The 19,042-nt window shown below is 45.1% G+C and overlaps 1 protein-coding gene across 3 annotated transcripts in view; it reads left to right on the plus strand.

Moving 5' to 3' along the window:
• Positions 1 to 19,042, plus strand: part of DRC11 (dynein regulatory complex subunit 11) — a 151,465-nt gene that overhangs the window by 104,246 nt on the left and 28,177 nt on the right. For 2 of the 3 annotated variants that reach the window (XM_082689788.1, XM_082689790.1), the window contains exons 13-15: positions 211 to 293; positions 7,262 to 7,369; positions 10,860 to 11,059. In XM_082689788.1, the coding sequence (XP_082545914.1) occupies positions 211 to 293; positions 7,262 to 7,369; positions 10,860 to 11,059 (391 nt within the window). The remainder of the gene's footprint in view (positions 1 to 210; positions 294 to 7,261; positions 7,370 to 10,859; positions 11,060 to 19,042) is intronic. The other variant, XM_082689789.1, reaches the window with a different exon arrangement.

A 19,042-nucleotide genomic window follows, 5' to 3' on the forward strand; every position in this document is an offset into this window, starting at 1 on the left:
CAGACGTACACGTGGATGAGCAAAAGTATTGTTTTTAAAGCCGAGAATGTCCCCCAAATGGTAGAAACGCTTCAAAAAATCAACTTATTTGCATACATACCAACGTGCTTAGAAATAGATCTGGTGGAAGTTCTTTGCGTATGTGGCGATTAACGGAAGTGCTGGTTTTATGTGTCTGCTCATGGAATAGATGGTCTGCTTTATCACCAGGACCATTGAGTCTCTGTATAAGGAACTGGTGGAAGAAGGGCTGCTGATCCAGGCTCTGAAAGTTAACCTCTCTGATTACATCGGTAAGGCTCACCAAAATTAACACATGTATGTCCCGCCTATGTCACTCCTTGGGTTTTGTAGTCCCAACAGCTGGAAAGAGGTTTCATTTGTGTTGTTGTCCAAAGCAAAACCTGGCCCATAGTGGCTCGTAGTAGATTTTTGTTGGACTGAATGGATTTGAATTCAGTCTGTGCCGTGAACTCACAGGTCCAGCTTTCTCCCTGAATGTGGTAAAGGCAGGGTTTTGAGCCTATTAGCCATGTTCCTGGGGGCATTCTGTCTGGCATAGGTTAAATTGAGGAAATGAAGAAGTGTTCATACTTTCAGGTTTAAACAAATGCCCCAAGGGAGCAGCCCCTGGAACTTGAACAACACACAGTTCTCACAAGAGAAATTCCCTCCAGAAAGGGTCACCACAGAAGTAGCTGGGAGGAAGGGGGGGGGGGCATAGGCTGTCATTATCTCCAACAAATGTTTTCTCTCAATTTTTAAAAAACAAATGATGACCTGAAAACACACTCAAAGCTTAAAACTCTTCTTAATCCCAGCACCCCAATGCAGGTATAATGTTCGCTTTCTCACATCGGCCATGAGCCAAGACATTCTCCCACATAACCACAAAAGAATAATCACACACATTACTACAATGTTCTTACTTAATAACCACACAAAAGAATAATCACACACATTACTACAATGTTCTTACTTAATACCTAGTAAGCGATCAACTGCCCCAATTGTCCTAATAATGTTCTTTATACAATTTTGTCTTTCTGAATCCAAAATCCAGTCAAGGACCTTGGCTATGGTGTTCAAATCTGTTTAGTCGTCTTTCATGCCTTTAATCTAGAACAATTTCCAACCCAACGTCTTTCCCCCCATTGACATTGTCAGAGCCCGAGCTGTCGCACAGACTGCCCTTCTCAGAAGTGGTTTGACAATTTGCTCTTAACTTGATTCAGGTTAAATGTTTCTGAAAGTAGACTATATAGCTGATGTTATGTCCTTCTCAGTATTTAACACTGGGGTCACGTGTGCCCCATCACTGGGGATGCTAAGTACCATCACTGGCTAAGGTGCTGTTCCCCAGACTTCTCCACTGTTAAGCTTCACTCTCTGCTTCCTAGTTAATGAAAAACCGGGGGTTGAGGTGAATTATTCCAGGTTCTGGAGATTCCATTCCCAGCTGGCTTAAAGGTTTTATCCTCCATTGAGGCTCTTTGCCTGCATCGATTCCTACTAGGGTAGCTGTGAAATGGGGGGATCTATTTCTATCATCCCTTCCATGTCTAGTAGGTGCCATTTTTCTAGAAAGAAGTGTCCTCCCCACCCTCTTTTTAATGTGCTGTGGTATGTGTGTAGAAACATGGAATCTTTCTTTTTCATAGTATTATATTACACACTGACCTAATTTTGGCCTGTAGGAACAGGAAGGCATTTCCCTCTGATCAAAAAATAGTTATTTTAATGCCTTTGAAATAGATCCATAGTTCCTTAGGGCCTTGGGAGCATTTGTATTTCCTAACAGTATAAGAATTTTACCAGGACATATACTGGAATGTATATTGGGTTTCTATTTATTTAATGTGCTTCTTGTTCAACTACCAAAGAGTTTTCTCCTGGATTCCCTTGATTTAGCTCTGTTAATTCTGTTCTTATGAAAACATGACATCGTTAACAGAACACTGCTCCTTTCCTTGTGGTTGGGATCTCTGACTTCTCCTTGTCTGTCTTTTCCTTTGATATCCTGTATTTTTGCTTATCACTGAATTCCTAGTGTTTAGACGTGCCTGGCACAAGATGGAGTCTCCAAAAATAAACTGATGGATATATTTCTCATCTTCTGTTTGATTTCTCACCCATCTTGGACTTTGCATCAATCTGTCAGTTTCCAGGCAGCATCTTCATGATGCTAAGGCCAAAGTGAATGCAATCAGACCTCACATGAAAATAACCCAGTCGTGGGGTGCCTGGGTGGCTCAGTGGGCTAAAAGCCTCTGCCTTCGGCTCATGTCATGATCCCAGGGTCCTGGGATGGAGCCCCACATCGGACTTTCTGCTCATCAGGGAGCCTGCTTCCTCCCCACCCCCGCCTGCCTGTCTGTCTACTTGTGATCTCTCTGTGTCAAATAAATAAATAAAATCTTTTAAAAAAAAAAATAAAAGAAAGAAAATAAAATGACCCAGTTGAATGAATAGACATTTCTCTGAAGAAGACATCCAGATGGCCAACAGACACATGAAAAGATGTTCAACATCACTTATCATCAGGGAAATGCAAATCACAACCATGATGAGATACCACCTCACACCTGTCAGAATAGCTAAGATTAACAACACAAGAAACAACAGATGGTGATGAAGATGTGAAAAAAGGGAAACCCTTTTGCACTGTGGCTGGGAATGCAAACTGATGCAGCCACTCTGGAAAAGAGTATGAGGCTTCCTCTAAAGTTAAAAATAGAACTACCCTACAACCCAGCAATTACACTACTAGGTGTTTACCCAAAGGCTACAAAAATATAAATCTGGAGGGTCTGTATACATGCACCCTGATGTTTATAACAGCTTATCAGCATTAGCCAAACTATAGAAAGAGCCCAAGTTCCATCAACTGATGAATGGACAAAGATGTAGTCTATATACAGTGGAATATTACTCAGCCATCAAAAAGAAATTGTCATTTGCAATGACATGGATAGAGCTAGAGAGTATTATGCTAAGTGAAGTAAGTCAGAGAAGGACAAATACTGTATGATTTCACTCATACATATTTAAAAAGCAGAACAAATGAACAGATGGAAGCGGGGAGAAAAGGAAAAAGAGAGAAAGAGACTCTCAAGATACAGAACAAACTGAGGGTTGCTGGAGGAGAGGTGGGTGAAGGAAGGGCTAGATGGGAGATGGGAGAGCATTTGATGTCATGAGCGCTGGGTGTTGTATGTAAGCGAGGAATCACCAAATTCTATTCCAGAAATCAATATTGCCCTGCATTTTAACTAACTAGAACTTAAATTAAAAAATCGAAAGAAAAAGGAAAACGACCCAGTCTAAAACAAAATCAGTCAAACTGCCATGAGGGCGTTTCCATGTTTTCCTTATTTTTTTTCCCAGTTAAGTTCCTTAGCTTGAAAGATGACAGTAGATTGCCCCAAATCCCTCCATAAAAACTGGCAGAGCAGCCAGAGAGCAAAACCAGAAATCTACGGACAACATTTACACCAAAACTAAATGACAGGGTCTCCCCTGAAATCCCAAAGTACAAGCCACTGAGGACACAGAGCAAAGGAACACCAAAATGACCAGCAGGCGTTCACAGGGAGGTGAGACCAGACCAAGACAGCAGCGGCAGCCAGAACTAGGAGAGGCATGACCACCTCAGAAAAGCACACCATTGCGCTTTTAATTCATCTGGAAACGACAGAAGAGGGGGCTCTGTGACATTTAAAAAGCTACCCTGTGCCAAGCCTTCTTCTAAAAGTAGAGAAATACTGTCTCACATGAAATGAAGCAATGGAAACATCCAAGATCAAAGCCCACACAACGTTTCTATCAAAAAGAAAGAATAAGGAACAAATTAACATCACAAAAAGATGGAACCCACTCGTTCAAGCAAGCTAACATAACATACGAGAATTATAGAAGAAATATAGAATGGAAATTAGAAAAACTCAGAAATGAGTGGACAAAACTCAAGGAATATTAGAAATAAAAAGAAAAATCACTTTGGAAAATAAATTATAATGAATCAAAGAATGAGTAAATAACACCTTAAGAGAAATAAAATGTGAAAGGCAGAATGTCCCCTCTCCCACCCCTCACCTTCTGAAGGAGGCTTGTCCTTTATGTGATCCTTCTGTGCCTCAGTTTCCACAATTAGAGGAACAGTCACAGCACCCGCCTCATTAAATCACTGGAAATAGTGAGGTAGAAGATCGGGCATCCGGAACATATACCGCCATTGCTGGTGGTGGCATTCTTGCCTAGGCTTTGGCAGGCTGGGGGGTGAGGAGAGGGAGAGGGACTGCAAATCGGAGGGCTTGAGACTTCGTGGTATCTCTAGGGGCCTCCCCCACCAATCCACATTACGGAAGCATGAGTGCAGGGCCACTGCCTAAGGCCAAAATACAGAGAGAACAGACACAAATTAATATTCTGCTAAACTATCCGGCTCCACCCATGTTTCAGTCCCTGTGCCTTTGGGGGAACACTGACCTGAGGCCAGAGCTGGTGTTTCCCACACTCCCCTTGGTGTTCAGAGCCTGCTCTACAGAGGAGAAAACTCATTATCTTAGACGGTATGACTTACACGTCTGCACACATGAAACCCCCAGAGCTTCGGAATAGCTGATACCTGGCACGTCCTGCACAATCTCAGCTGAGCTCTCCCAACATGGAGTCGACCTAGAGCAGTTTCTCTGGCTGACCTCGTCCTGGAAGCCAGGCGGCCAGCGTCCAACATACAGTTTATGAACCAGTCCGTACTCCTGACCCATCACCGTGTAACACGCGTGCCCATCCTCGCTGTTGGGAGACGGTGCGTGTGCAACCCTGTTGGAGTAAGGGTGGCAGGGCATCCTTGCACTTGGCGGGGAGGGGTCGGGAGAAGCAAACACCGATCAGTAACATCTGCCCTTGGACCTCGCCCCTGGTCCCCGAGGAACGTGTTTGAGAAGTTAGGACTTATTATACAGTGTTCACCATACTCTCTTTAATGCTGTGTCGGGGGTAGAATGGAACATTAGAGGCTGATCCCATCCTTATTTCTCAAATATTTTTTTAATTTCTCATTTTTTTTAACTGCTTTGATGTCCCCATGGTCTTCCATTATTTTACTCCTTCTGTACTAGTTTGCTAAGGCTGCTGGAACAGGTGTCACAAACATTCCCTCACAGTCCAGAGGCCAGAAGTCCAAAATCGAAGTGTCGGCAAGGTGGTCTCTTCTGAGAGCCTAAAGGAGAAGCTGTTGCCTTGCCCTAGCCTCTCTGCACATGCCCCTCCCGAGTCTCTCTTGCTCCGACTGCCAGCCCTCCTGCATGGCTACCCTGCTGTCCCTGCGCTCCTACGACCTCATCATTTCACCCCTTGTCCTGTCCCCTGGAGGTTTGCTGCAGCCTCTGGCGTTCTGCTAGGTCTCCTTGTCCCTGTGCCCATCTTCACACCTGTGTGCACATGGCCCTTTTTATAAAGGACACTAGTCATATTGCACTGGGACCTACCCTAATGACCTCACCTTCACTAGTCATATCTGCAACGGCCCTATTTCCAAACAAGGTCACACACTGTGATATTGGTGATCTGCCTTTCACATTAGAATTGTAAGGAAACCCAGTCTGACCAGTAAGACATTCCTTGTTCCTTTTCCATCCACTATTGTAGGCTTTCTTGCCCCTGTTCATGCTTTGTACTTAAATGCCTTTTCATCCATCGTCGCCTTCTTCCCTCTCTGGTGGAAGACCTGGATCTGTGCGGGAAATCCTGAAGTTTCTAAGCTCTGCCTGAGCACGTGGGAAGGGTTTAGGGCATCCACACCAGGAATAGCAAAGCACAGCAGCATGCTTTCAGGATGAGTCCCAAAGCCTGGCAAGGGACTGGTGGTGTCCTTCGCTCCATCAGAAGCAACACCCACTAATTCAATTTAATATGATGTGTCTAAATGAAATCTATTAGGTTCTAGAAAATATGGTGCATCTGGGTATTAATATGGATTTATTTAAGCAGGAAAATTGGGGTCACTTTCAGATCACCTCTAATGTCATGTTTATAGCAATAAGCACTGGATTTAATGGTGGCTACAGGATCTCTTCCTGCTCTAGTGAAGGCGAAATTAACCACTCTCCTATTTATGACCTGCTCATTAAAAAGCGCGGGGATCGGAAGCCGCAATGGAAGCTTTCACTATCACTCACTCTCTCCACCAATACCCATTGTCCTTGCCAAGGACTTTTTTTTTTTTTTTTCACATGAAAGCTTTGAAAGCCTGCCCTCCACAACAAAACAGCAAGCATTATCTGATCTCTAATTCTAATTTTCTCAGCATTCGAAAATGCTTTAAAGCTTTTCTCAGTTCACGTACACATAAGAGCATTCTGTCGGACATATGTATAGAACATCGAAATTCTGCAAGACCCATACTTCTTATAGAAAGAAAAAGTTAAAAAAAAAATGATCAAGATTCCGTGACTCGGGCATTGAATATTTTCCCTTCAGATTCCGGTACAAATCAAGAGAGAACTGTCTGAGCATATAAAGGGTCCGTCCTTGTGAGAAATGGAGACAACCAAACTAATTTTCTTGGTGACCTTATCTAAATTAGTTAGAAAATAACATTTCAGATTTATGACTAGTTACAATTAAGACCTTTGATGCCTTCTAATTAAACCTGTAAAGATTTATTTCTATATTATTCCTTTGGTAATCCTTTGAAAATGATAAAAATGTAAATGAATATGACCCGCAAAAGGAGATGTTTCTATTTATTCTAAATTAGACTCATATCCTTCCTTTCAAATGATTGTTTTTTAGGTTCAGATTTACCCTGCTCCGGTACAAATTCCACATCGATCTTACATAATTTGTGCTTAAAGTTTATGCCCATGTTAGACATCATCACTTGGAATAGAAATATAAATGAAATAAAGCCTACCATAGCTTAGTCTACTCTATACATCCTTCATTTTAAAACTTTGTTCCGCTTCGTGTATTCTAGAGTCCAAGGCCAATTTTGGAAATCCTAGGAGGTTAGTGTCCTACTCAACAGAATGCACCGTTACAGTAGCCTGGAGAGCGGAGAGTTCAGGAATGCGTGGGTCTTCTAAGGCCTTGGTCTGAGAGAAGAGGTGTTCTCCATGCATGTCTCCTGGCAACACCGTTGTATTTGCTCAGACATGTTGACTGTGTATTCTGTGTTCGTTTCACAGGTACCAAGATCATGCCGCTCAGACCAGCACAGTCTCCACTGACTTACCCTCTGGTTGTGTTCCCCCAGGAGAGTACAGTTACCTGGGGACCACACTTCGCCAGGTATCCATAGAACCCATGCCTTCCCTCCTGGACGTCAGACAGCTCATCGCCCTCTATGGGGTCTTGCCACTAGGTAAAGAGACCACACACCCTGTTGTGCATTTCCTTTTTTTTTTTTTTTTTTAGATTTTATTTATTTGACAGAGAGAGACACAGCAAGAGGGAACACAGGCAAGAGGAGTGGAAGAGGGAGAAGCAGGAAACCCTAGGCAGAGCTCCATCCCAGGACCCTGGGACCATGACCTGAACCAAAGGCAGACACTTAAGGACTGAGCCACCCAGGCACCCCCGTTGCACGTCTCCTAGAGGCAGCGGTGAACTGCTTGCTGCATTGGCAGCATCTTCCTGTTTGATCTTTTCATGCAGACCACTCTGAGGAAGGGTAGTTCTATTGTGACCCTGATCCCAGAGAGCACAAGAAGGTCCTGCACGGGGGACATGTGTGCACCACTTCTGAGCGCCTGCTTAACATTCTGGGCTGAAGGTCCCGTCAGCAATCAAGCACCTGCGATTAAAATTAATCAAATTAGACAAAGGGCTAATGTTAGGCTTGCCTTTTACACACAAGCTTCTGTTACTAGGTCCTTAACAAAGCTGGCCTTTCATGAACCAGTGAAAGTGTGTTTCATGAATCTAAAGGATTAAGGCTCTGCCAGTTTTCACTGATATCCACTCTAACTGCTAAGTGAGATGCGGTCGTGATTGTTCAGACCAACAGACCAGCGTTCTGCAGTGTGGCGACAGGTGCAGGAAGGGCGGGGTCCTCTGTCCCAGAGCTCTCTGCTGCTCTCCTTCTCTCTTATCATTTTAACAACCTTTTTATGGGTATGACCTCGGTCATCTGGGCTGGGCTCTGTTGACAATTCTGAAAGAGAAATCATGCTTTATTTGCTTAACTGGCTTTAAAATAATATGAGAATAGTTTGGGCACTTACAATATTGTTCCACTTTAACTTAGACCTACAGGCCAGAAATGGTCCCTTCCTCTTTAAATTTCATGTCAGAAGTAATAAGTGCAATTGGGGGTCAACATCAATTTTATATATATGGAACATATCATATATATAAGTATATGATACTTCAGGGGTCCACAAAATAAATATGCAATATTTATGAGGCCCATGCAAATGAAACAATGAGTCCTCAACCCTCATCACAGTGAGATGGAAAACAGTCGAGCTGAAAGCACCAAGACCTAGCATGTTGTTACGGGAACTCCTAGGACGTCCTCGACAGGGGCAGTATGTTTGATCCTTGACTCCAAGAAACAAAATGTTGGATGTCATTTCCAAGCTGGCTTAAAAGCCTCAGAAGAAGGATACTCAGGGAACATCCCACCTAAATCCTTCTCTTGTCGATGAGGAACCTGAAGTCCCTACAGGCTGCAGACCTCCCTGGGTCCCAGAGCCAACAGGCATTTCTTCTCGGGACCTGTGTGTGTGTTTGTGTGTGTGTGTGTGTGTGTGTGTGTGTGCAAGGCACAAACCAGCCAGACAGACAAGGACATTCACAGATCTGCCTTCAGGTGCTTCCTTTAAATTTCATAAATCTAAAATCATATCCAATGGCAACATGAACTGTGTTTGCTGGCACTGTGTTCAGGTCCCAGCCAACCTAGCCACTCCGCAGAGGGCCCCAAGGACACTCTGTGTGGCCATTCTGTACCCTGGCCAGGCAGCAGAAGCATCCACTGGCCTCCAGAACCCCAAGAACCTCAACCAGGGCTCCCAGGACAAGGCATGAGCTTTCCGAGCCCACCGGGCAGATAAGGGAGCACCCAGGATGCATCTGGTCAGCGTTCACCCGCACACGCTCCCAGAAATGTGACTGCCTCCCAGAATGTGGAGGGAGAAGAAGGAGGAAGGCACTCAGCCAGCCCCCTTGGCAAATCTGCAATGCCAGCTGCCTTCCAGGGACCCCTAAAGCCGGCATCAGTCTACATCCCCAGCCCTTTGCTGTCCCCCTGCTATATCACTAGCAAGAATTATCTGCCACTCCCCAGCACCCATCTGACCTCCCTCTCCAGGCCCACAGTGACTGTGCCTCCTCACCCAGCATCTTCTCAAGGGTCCCTGTGTCTACAAGGTCCAGTTCTGCTGCTTCCAAGGCCAGCTCAGGTGCCATGCTCTCCCAGAAGTCCTGCCTGAGGCCCCCATCCCCCGACCTGGGAAAAGGTTCTTCTCTGAACCCTCCGCGGCTTGCACAGATCTCAGCACTATTTGCCTCCTGTTCTGGTCACGTCTGCTCAGGTTCAGCTCCCGTCCTAGCCATAAACTCTTGACAATAAGCCCTGAGTTTTCCCCACCAGCCCCTCGCCAGGGCCATGAATGCACCAGCCCCAATACCTGTGCTGCACGGACCACCCAGTGAATGGCGTCCCTCTCCGATTGTGAGCAATAGAATAACCTTTATCGTATTACATTACTGTGCTCCTCACTGACCACAAATAAAGCCTGTCTGTGTCATTGCATTTTTTTTAAGACTTTATTTATTTGACAGAGAGAAATCACAAGTGGACAGAGAGGCAAGCAAAGAGAGAGAGGAGGAAGCAGGCTCACTGCAGAGCAGAGAGCCCGATGTGGGACTCCATCCCAGGACCCTGAGATCATGACCTGAGCTGAAGGCAGAGGCCAGGTGCCCCCTGTGTCATTGCATTTTAAACAGAACTTGCTCAAAACCGGCTTCCAAGATTATGTTATGTAACCATAAAAATTATTCCTGATTATTTGATAAATTCATTGTATCTTTTCACTTACCCAAGAAGAAAAAGCACAATAATAATCGTAATTTGGATATATATATTCCAGTTCATCAAAAAGTGCCCAGTGGCTGCCCAAAGCAAAGTCACATGATAGGAGATGTTTTGATCACAGCACTTTCCAGGACTTCATATCATAATTACTTCACGCCAGTGTGCACTCCACTTGTGTTCGGGATGGCAGAAGATGCTGGAGGCCAAGTCCCGCTCGGGCTGGAGGAAATGGACAGTGTGACTGACTTCCGAGTGTCCGCGTGGTAACTCCAGGCTCTTCATCAACAGGCTGGAACCGAGGGCAGATCAAGGAAGTCTGGCCACTACACCTGCCTCTTTCTTTTCCCTTTTCTCTCCTGAGAACCACTAAGGAACATTCCCAGCCCCCCTCTCCGGCTGTGGCTTCATGTCCGCATTCCTTTTCCTAAGCTTTCAAAGACTGCAGCTAGCAGAGAAACTGCCCCCCAACCCCGCCTGAAAAAAAAAACCGCCAGAGGTTAGTTATTGTAGGAATGCTCTTTAGAATGATGAGTTTGGGAAAAATTCTAGGGAAAGGGGCAGCAGGGAAGGCATGTGCAGAATAAGCAGGATGGTTTGTGGCCCCCACCTCTAGCCCTGACATACAAAATCAAAGGTGTCACCGCCCAGCTCAGACCAGGGATGTGCCTCCAGTTAGAAATGCTTTGGACACATTCATCACTGTTGCAGAAAGTGGGGTCACACGCTGGAGGAACAGCCTTGAGGGATGCTCTTTCTAGTGCCACTTAGCTTCTCTGCACAATTTTAGAGCCTCTGCTTCTACGTCTTATAGGTTCTGCAACAGTGCACGAGAAGGCTCCTTTGGTGAAATCCCTGCTGCTGGCAGGGCCATCGGGGGTAGGGAAGAAAATGCTGGTCCACGCCATCTGCACCGAAACGGGAGCCAACCTCTTCAACCTGTCCGCAGCCAACATTGCGGGGAAGTACCCTGGCAAAAACGGCCTGCAGATGATGCTGCACGTGGTGGTCAAGGTACTGGTTGCATTTCTTGTTCAGATTACATGTTCAGATCCTGCTGTTAACTCCCTTACGCCCATGAGCGCCGACCCTTGCAGATGATTCCCAAAGGCTGACACGCCCATCTCTCCTGTACCCCCCCATCGCATCCTGCTATAAATCACTTCAACTGTGCAGCTGGCTGAGCATGCAACGGGCAGAAACAGCACCTTCCTTTACATAAATAACCCCTACTGTTCTGTCCAGATCAGCCTCCTCCCGCCGCAGGAATCCTCCCTGAAATGCCCCCACATGTCTCTGAAATCGAAAGCCACAAATTCTACCTCCAGCCCCCCTTCCTTTGGTAACAGTGTCAGCCACTTGCTAGGGCAGGGGTTGGGGGGCAGTTGTTCTTTCACACATGGCATGAGTCTCCAAGGTATGTGGTTCCTTGGGCATGTCTGCTCCTCACACAGATGATCCCAAGGAGCCTGCGGGAAGCTAAGCTGACCACAGGGGGTTCCATGCTCCATGATCTCTGGGCTGGAAGACAGGATACCCTAAAAGATCCATATACTATGCAGTCCCAAGATCTTAGAAGAGTTCGTCACTTCCCTGCATCTCTGTCTTATGCCAGCAAAATGAAGCAGTAAGACCCAATGATACTGTCATCCCTAAAAGCAAAGATTCTCTGATATCGTTTAGAAATGGGTAATGACGGTAATAGACAGGTGTGGATAGGTAGATGGGGAGATGATATATTCACAAATGGATTACCAAGTTTTCAAGCATTTTAGAACAGAATATTCATATTTAATGTTAAAACTGGACAGATTTAATTTTTATTTCATTGAGTAACGGAAGGTTGTCTCTATGCTGTTCAATTCACTTTTAGTTGCTAGAATGCCGAATCAGCCAGCTTTTATGGCCTAGCAAGGACACCCCACATCTGGGGCACGGTGTCACCTGTGCATCAGCTCTCAGGGGGCTCTGGGGCTTATATGCAAGCAGTTGCCCATAGAAATCCTTCCTTTTCCACATGATGTTGACCTCTGGAGTGAGGCTGTGATGGCAATGGGATTTTGTCCTCTTAGCCTCGTGGTCCCTACCCTTGTGGCGGGTCGGGACATTTCCCATTCTCCTTTCCCCCGCTGCTCACCCTGCAGGAATCCCTAGAGAGAGAATCTTGAAGACCTGGGAGGTGGGAGGGGAGGAAGGTGGGCAGGGAGTAAAGACCACCGAGCTGTTTAATAGAGCCCTCCCCTCGTAGGGACCACCTGTGTCACCTCTTTACGGGGCTGTTGCATGTTCGCAGCCGGCCCATGAAGAGCCCATCCTCATCCCATTTACAGATAAAGACAATGGGGCTCTGACAGGTTCAGTAACTTGACCAAGGCCATGAAGAGCATGTGGCTGAGCTGGGGTTCAAACCCAGCTCCTCCTCCTCCTCTTCGCCCTCCTGCACCATTTTTATCAAGGCAAAACTTATACAAGGAGAAATGCATAGATCTTAAGGATGCCTCTTAAGTGCAAGCTTTGAAAAATGTACACAACTGTGTGGGCACCATTTTCATGGGTTTTTTGGTCCTCGTTTAACTTCTTTGAAATATGTGTTCAAGTCATTTGCCTACTTTTTACTGCCTGGTTGGTCTTGTGATTTGCAAGCGTTCTTTGTATATTTTCGTTACAAGATCTTTGCCAGACGTACATATTGCAAATATTGTGTCTTGTTCTGTGACCTGCTTGTTCATTTTCTAATTTTTTTAAGTTTCAATAATTTTTTATTATATTATGAGTCACCATACAGCACATCATTAGTTTTTGATGTAGTGTCCCATGATTCATTGTTATGATTCATTGTTTGCGTACAACACCCAGTGCTCCATGCAATCCATGCCCTCCTTAATACCCACCACTGGGCTCACCCATCACCCCATCACCCTCTCCTCTAAAACCCTCAGTTTGTTAACCGAAGGAAAAAAATGAAGGGGAGGATGGAATCAGAGGGGGAGATGAACCATTTTCTAATTTTTTTGTCATTTACTTGTCCTACCTCTTAGTGCCAAAGGGTGTGGAAACCTCCCACTGTGATCATAGAATTCCAAATTTCTCCCTCTCATTCTGTCAGTTTGTACTTCACAGATGTCGAAGCACCGTTAAGAGATATGTCCACATTTTTGATTGGTGTGACCTCCTGTTTGGTTATTTTATCGTTAGGAAATCTCCCTTTTTGTCTCTGGCAATACTTCTCATCCTGAGGTCCACTTCACTGAATACTAATGGAGCTCTCTTGATAACTCTTCTATTTTCAATGTCTTTAGAGTTAAAATGCATTTCTCGTAGGCAGCATGTAGTTGAGTCTTGCTTTCTTCTTCAGCCTGACAGCACAGGCCATTTAATTGAGCCTTTGCTCCATTTACACTAAATGCAGTCATCATCTGGTGGTGTTAGTTCCGCCATTTTGCCGTTTGTTCTCTGTTGCCCCATCTCTTCTTTTATTCTTCTGTTTGTCCTTTCCTGTCTTCTACTGGGTTAACTCAGTACTTTTTATTACTTTATTTGGATTCCTTTATTGTCTTTTTAGCAGTGCCTCTTTCTTCCTTTCCAGGGACTGCTCTACGGACTACAATAGTCATTTTTAACTTAGCACTGTGCATGCACAGTTCATATTGTACTATTTTACATAAAATGAGAGAACAATATAAGCCATTTGTCGTCCAGTGTCCTTCATGTTTTTATCATACATTTTACATCTAGAAATGTTATAAACACAGTAGAGTGGTACCATTTCTGCACTATTTATATTAAATAGTCATGTGTCTTTTAAAGAAATTAAATGGCGGGGGGGTGCGGTTTTATACTCATCTCCATATTTACTCTTTTTAGTGATCTTTGTTCCCTTCCACCCATCCAGGTTCCCACATGGTGTCATTTCCCCTGTAGCCGAAGGACTTCAGCATTTTTTTCAGTGCTGGTCTGGTGGCAACAAGTATTTTTTAGCTTTCTTTTGATTTATTTTTAAATGCCTTTATAGCACTTCCATTTGTAAAGTCATGTTTCACTGGATATAGAATTCCAGGTTATATTTTTCTTTAAGCACTTTAAAGATGTGATTCCATCTATCTTCTTACCTCTGTATTTCTGATAAAAAGTTATCAGAAATTTGAACTGTTCATCTCGTGTGTGCATGTGTCATTATTCTCCTGACATCATAAGTATTTTTCTTTATTTTGGTTTTCCTCAGCTTGACTATGAGGTACTTGGACTTTTTTGTTTTTTTTCTGGGCTTAAACTGCTTGTGGCTCACTGTGATAATTGAATCCATAAATACATGTTTTATACCAAATTTTGGATACTTGGGACACCACTTCCTCAAATATTCTTTCTGCCCCATTCTCGGTCCTCTCCTTTGGGTGCTCTCATCACACGTGTATTTGACTGCTTGGTGTTGTTCCACAAGTCCTTCGCGTCTTGTTCTCTCTAGTTTCCACATCAGGTAATTACTGTTCGTCTGTACTCAAGTCTGTACTCTGCATTTTCTTCTACCATTGCCAATCTGATATTAAGCCTATCTTGTGGATTTCTTTTGTATTTCTGACATTTTGCTTTTCAGTTATGGAATTTAACTTTGCTTATTTTTTATAGATTTTTATTTCTCTCTTGCAATTCTCCATCTATTCATTCAATATGACTATCTTTTCCTTTAAGTCAACTTAAGAGTTGCTTTACAGTTCTAGTCTGCAAATTCCAACCCTGGGTCATCTTGGAGTCGCTCTCTGTTTGACTGTTTTCCTTGACTGTGGGTCCCATTTTCCTGTTTATTCATATCGTTAATTACTCTTATTTGCATATTAGACATTGTGGATGATATGTTGTTGATACTCTGGGCATGCTGAGCTTTGTTCTGACAGGCAGTTATATTACTAGCTGATCAGCTTGAGCTTTTGCAAAGGTTTTGTTTTCCAGTTTGTTATTGTGGGTCTATTTCGGTTTTGCCCTTAGTCTAAGGTGAATCTCTTAGTCCTAGAACATCATCTTCACTTTAATGAAACTTAAATAGAAAGCCTGAGGAGTTTAACAAATGCCTTTAACTTGGCAAAGGCTAAGGTGTGTGCTTAGTTCTTCTAACTTTCTGGCTGTTGCTCTCCACTGAGCTTCTCGGAATCTTCCAGCGTGCAAGCACATTTCTGAGGCTAGCCAAGGATTTGAACATGAGTTGGAATTTAAAGCCCAGTAGCCTGGCTTATGACCTCATGGGCTCACCCACCAAGCCCCAAGCACTAAGTGCTTCAGAGGAAAGGTTAAAGAAACCTACCCTCTTGCTTCCCCCTGCCACCCCGAATAAACACCTAATTTTGTTGACATTGTCAAGTAACAGACAGAAGCACATAAATATTAAAATATTGGCATTTCATAAGCATCCATATATACCAGATCCTGTTCTAGCGCGTCTCTGTGTAAATTAACTCATTCTGTCCTCACAACAACCTTAGGAGGGAAGCACTGTCATTATCCCCATTTTACTGATGAGGAAACTGAAGCACTGAAGAAGTTTCCCCTGGCCATCAGTGCTGCAATGTGAGCCCACACAATCGGGGTCCAGAGCCACTGGGTGTCATCACTACACTATTCTGCCTCTGATTGAAGTAGGACTAGTTGAAGTGAGCCTCTTCTGCCTACTACTACATGGCTCCCTTGCTCCTGGTATGACCCCCGGACAGGCCAATAGCGTGATCATGATGTACTTTCTCTCAAGAAGTTATTGTTTCCACTGCTGAGAATTCATCTTGATATCAAGTAAGCTATCTTTGCATTTATTAGAATCATTGCATTCTGACATCATGTGGGCCCCAAAATGCTGAACATCCAATTTTCAAAATGTGGAAGAGTGTCTTTATCCACTGAGGCCCCTCCATGTCTGAGTGCCTGACACCTGCCTCATTAAGCCTCACGTTCACCGTGTGTATAACCAATAAATGAAAGACGTAAAGGTCTCCGGAGTGGGTGTCATTCAATTAGAAGCCACATGCGGTGGGCCACTGTGTCCTGGCATGATTGACAGAACCGCTATCTGCATTGCAAAAAAAAGTATTTGCTTTCAATTAACCACGGAAAAGTAGGAAGTGATGCCTGTGCCGGAAAATCAAGGGCAGGAAGCCATAGTGCATTCCTGTGTTGTGTGAACTGTGGAGCGGGCTGCGCCTGGCACGCAGCAGAATCCGGTCTTCGGCATTTGCAGGAGAAGGTGAACTATAACAGAAGGGCCTGCTACTCATCACACCTCCTTAAAAAGAATTCCTATCTTTGAATTAATCTCCAGGAAGATAAGAATGCAACTCTTAGGAAACTGCTCCTAATCACCCTTCTGGCGGGTGGCACCTCAGGCTTCACCTGGCACACTCTGCTCACCGGGAAACACCGTGGAAACAAGCCTCGGATTTGTTTCCATGGCCTACAATTCAAGTCCATTCTCTGATCATTATTTTTGGTGGGTTCCTTTGCTTTACACACAATAATGCTAATAGATTAACAGTTTGGGTAAAGGAGTTCCCTGAAGGAACAAGTTTACTATACAAATAAGCAACTATTGTCTCAAACTCCCTCTTATACTAAAAGTGTACGTGGAAAAGAATACACATCTATCTAGCGGGGAAATATTAGAAATATATCTAACAATTAAGAAATGTGATAAAAATTTAGTATTGAATACATATTTGGTAGAAAGTTATTGAGGAGGGGGGCGCCTGAGTGGCACCATTTGTTAAGCATCCAACTCTTGGTTTCAGTTCAGGTCGTGAACTCAGGGTTGTGAGATCAAGCCCTGCACTGGGATCCACGCTCCGCGTGGGCTCTGCTTCAGATTCACTCTCCCGGAACACCTCAGTGGTTCAGTCAGTTAAACATCAGCCTTCAGCTCAGGTCATGGTCCCAGAGTCTTGGGATCGAGCCCCACACTGAGCTTCTTTCTTGCAAGGAGCCTGCTTCTCCCTCATCCCTCCCTCTCTCCTTCTCCCTGCTTGTGCTCTCTCTCTCTCTCTGTGAAATAAATAAATAAAATCTTTAAAAAAAAAAAAAAAAGATTCACTCCTCCTCTCCCTCTGCCCTTCTCCCCTGCACTCTTGTTCTCCTTCCAAAAGAAATAAATCTTAAAAAGAAAGAAGTTATGAAAGCAAGGCACCAGCCTCCTTGGGTCTTCATGACGGTAAATCAGGATGGAAGAGCAGGAAGGATTCTCATCTCGCCTGGAGTCTGACACATGAGAAGGAGTTTTATACACACTTTCCTTTTCAACCGCACCAATCCCAGATGAGGCGGGAATTAAAGTCTCCATTTTGCAGACAAGAAAAGTGAGGCTCAGAGTGCTTAATTTGACCAAAACTACAAACGAACAAAGAGGCTGGCATCTAGACGTTAGCCCACATCTGACCCCAGAGCTGTCACCTGGCTCCCGACGGGCTGCTGGGGAAAGGAAGCCTCCGTCGTGCCCAGCCTGTGGCTGCCGTGCCCTCACAGTGAGTGACACAAGGGCAAGGACATTCTTGGGTCAAAGTGTCAGCTGGGCACACTTCAGCATAAGAAGGTGAGGAACGGGAAGCTCCCACATGCTGTTGGCCCCCTGGTGGATTTCCATGACTTCTGGATTCCCTCTTGTCCAGCAAACTCTTCTCCTGAACTTCTAGTCCTCCCACAAGAAGGCCGAGAGGAGGTCTGCAGAGCTAGGAAGGCAGACCAGGCAGAGAACTCCTGTCTCGTGCTCCCGGTCTTGAGAGAGAGATTTTCTTCTCCCTGTGGTCCTTGAGCCCTCCCTTTCCTCCAGCGATAGCCAGACCTAGAGAGAGGATGCCCCCCACACCCAGTGGTGATGGGTCTAGACCACGTGGCCCATTCTGGCCTACACATCTGGACAAAAAGAAGTTATGATGCTATTCGTGCCTTGGCATCACCCACCAGGGGCTCCTCATTGGGCTCACAGCCAACAGCCTGCGGCCACGTGCCAATAGATCTTGCCCAGATGTGCTGGTACAAACAGCTGGTCCAGGAGTCAGGTGATGGAGAGCCCAGCCAATTATGTTTCTATAGCTCATGGAAACCTATACTCCCAGTTAATAACCCAAACAGAGACATTGTGGTTGTTTGTGGGTGGTTTTTTGCAAACACACAGGTGTGTAATAAATACAATAATTATGGCAGTCACCTTCACAAGATGGAATTCAATTAGGATAAAGCAAACACATACCACATCTGACCCCAAACCACAGAGCCACTCCTGTGAAAGAAGGGAGGAGTGGGGGAGACGGGACGGACACAGAATTTAGGAGCTCTGGTGAAGCACCGGGGATGAAAATAAGAGAAGAGAGGGACTGGTGACCCCAAGTCCCAGATGGGTTTGCCGTCAGAGGCCAGCTCACTGTTCACTGTGTCATGGATATGGTTTCAGGTTGAGGAAGGGAACGCCTATGGACTTGAGAATGGGTTTTTTTGGATTGGGCGAGTGGGGGGTTGTTTTGTTTTTTCCCATCTTTTTTTAGCACAGACTTTATATTTTAGAGCACTGTTAGGTTCACAGCCAAACTGAGCGGAAGCTACAGAACATTTCCACTTGCTTATGGAGGGCTGAGTGGACTCCGCAGGGGTGGGGGCGGGCCCTGGACCGTGGGTGCCCCAAGCGTTGTCTGTCAGCAAGGATGTGCAGACATTCTGTGGGCTATAAATCACCGTAAATACCGTGTCCATCTGTTCTTGTTCCCTGGAACGCTAATGGGGGTGGGCTAGGACCAGGGTCAGTCCACAGGTATTAAAGGATTGTTAACCAATTTGGAAACACCAAAAGCAGGGAAGGCCTTGGGTGTGGCTAGATTGTGCCATGGGAAGTTGAGGATGGCCCGTGCGCACAGGCGTTAACCCCTTTGCTGCTCAGAGTCAGCTCAGAAGGCGGTTTCCTGTGACGCCATTAGCCCTAGTATGGCTGAGAGCGAGCTGGGGAGGAGAAGGGCTCCAAAGGGAAGTCCAGGTGATTTG

This window comes from Mustela nivalis (genome assembly GCF_964662115.1).
Source record: "Mustela nivalis genome assembly, chromosome: 11".
Lineage (NCBI taxonomy): Eukaryota > Metazoa > Chordata > Mammalia > Carnivora > Mustelidae > Mustela > Mustela nivalis.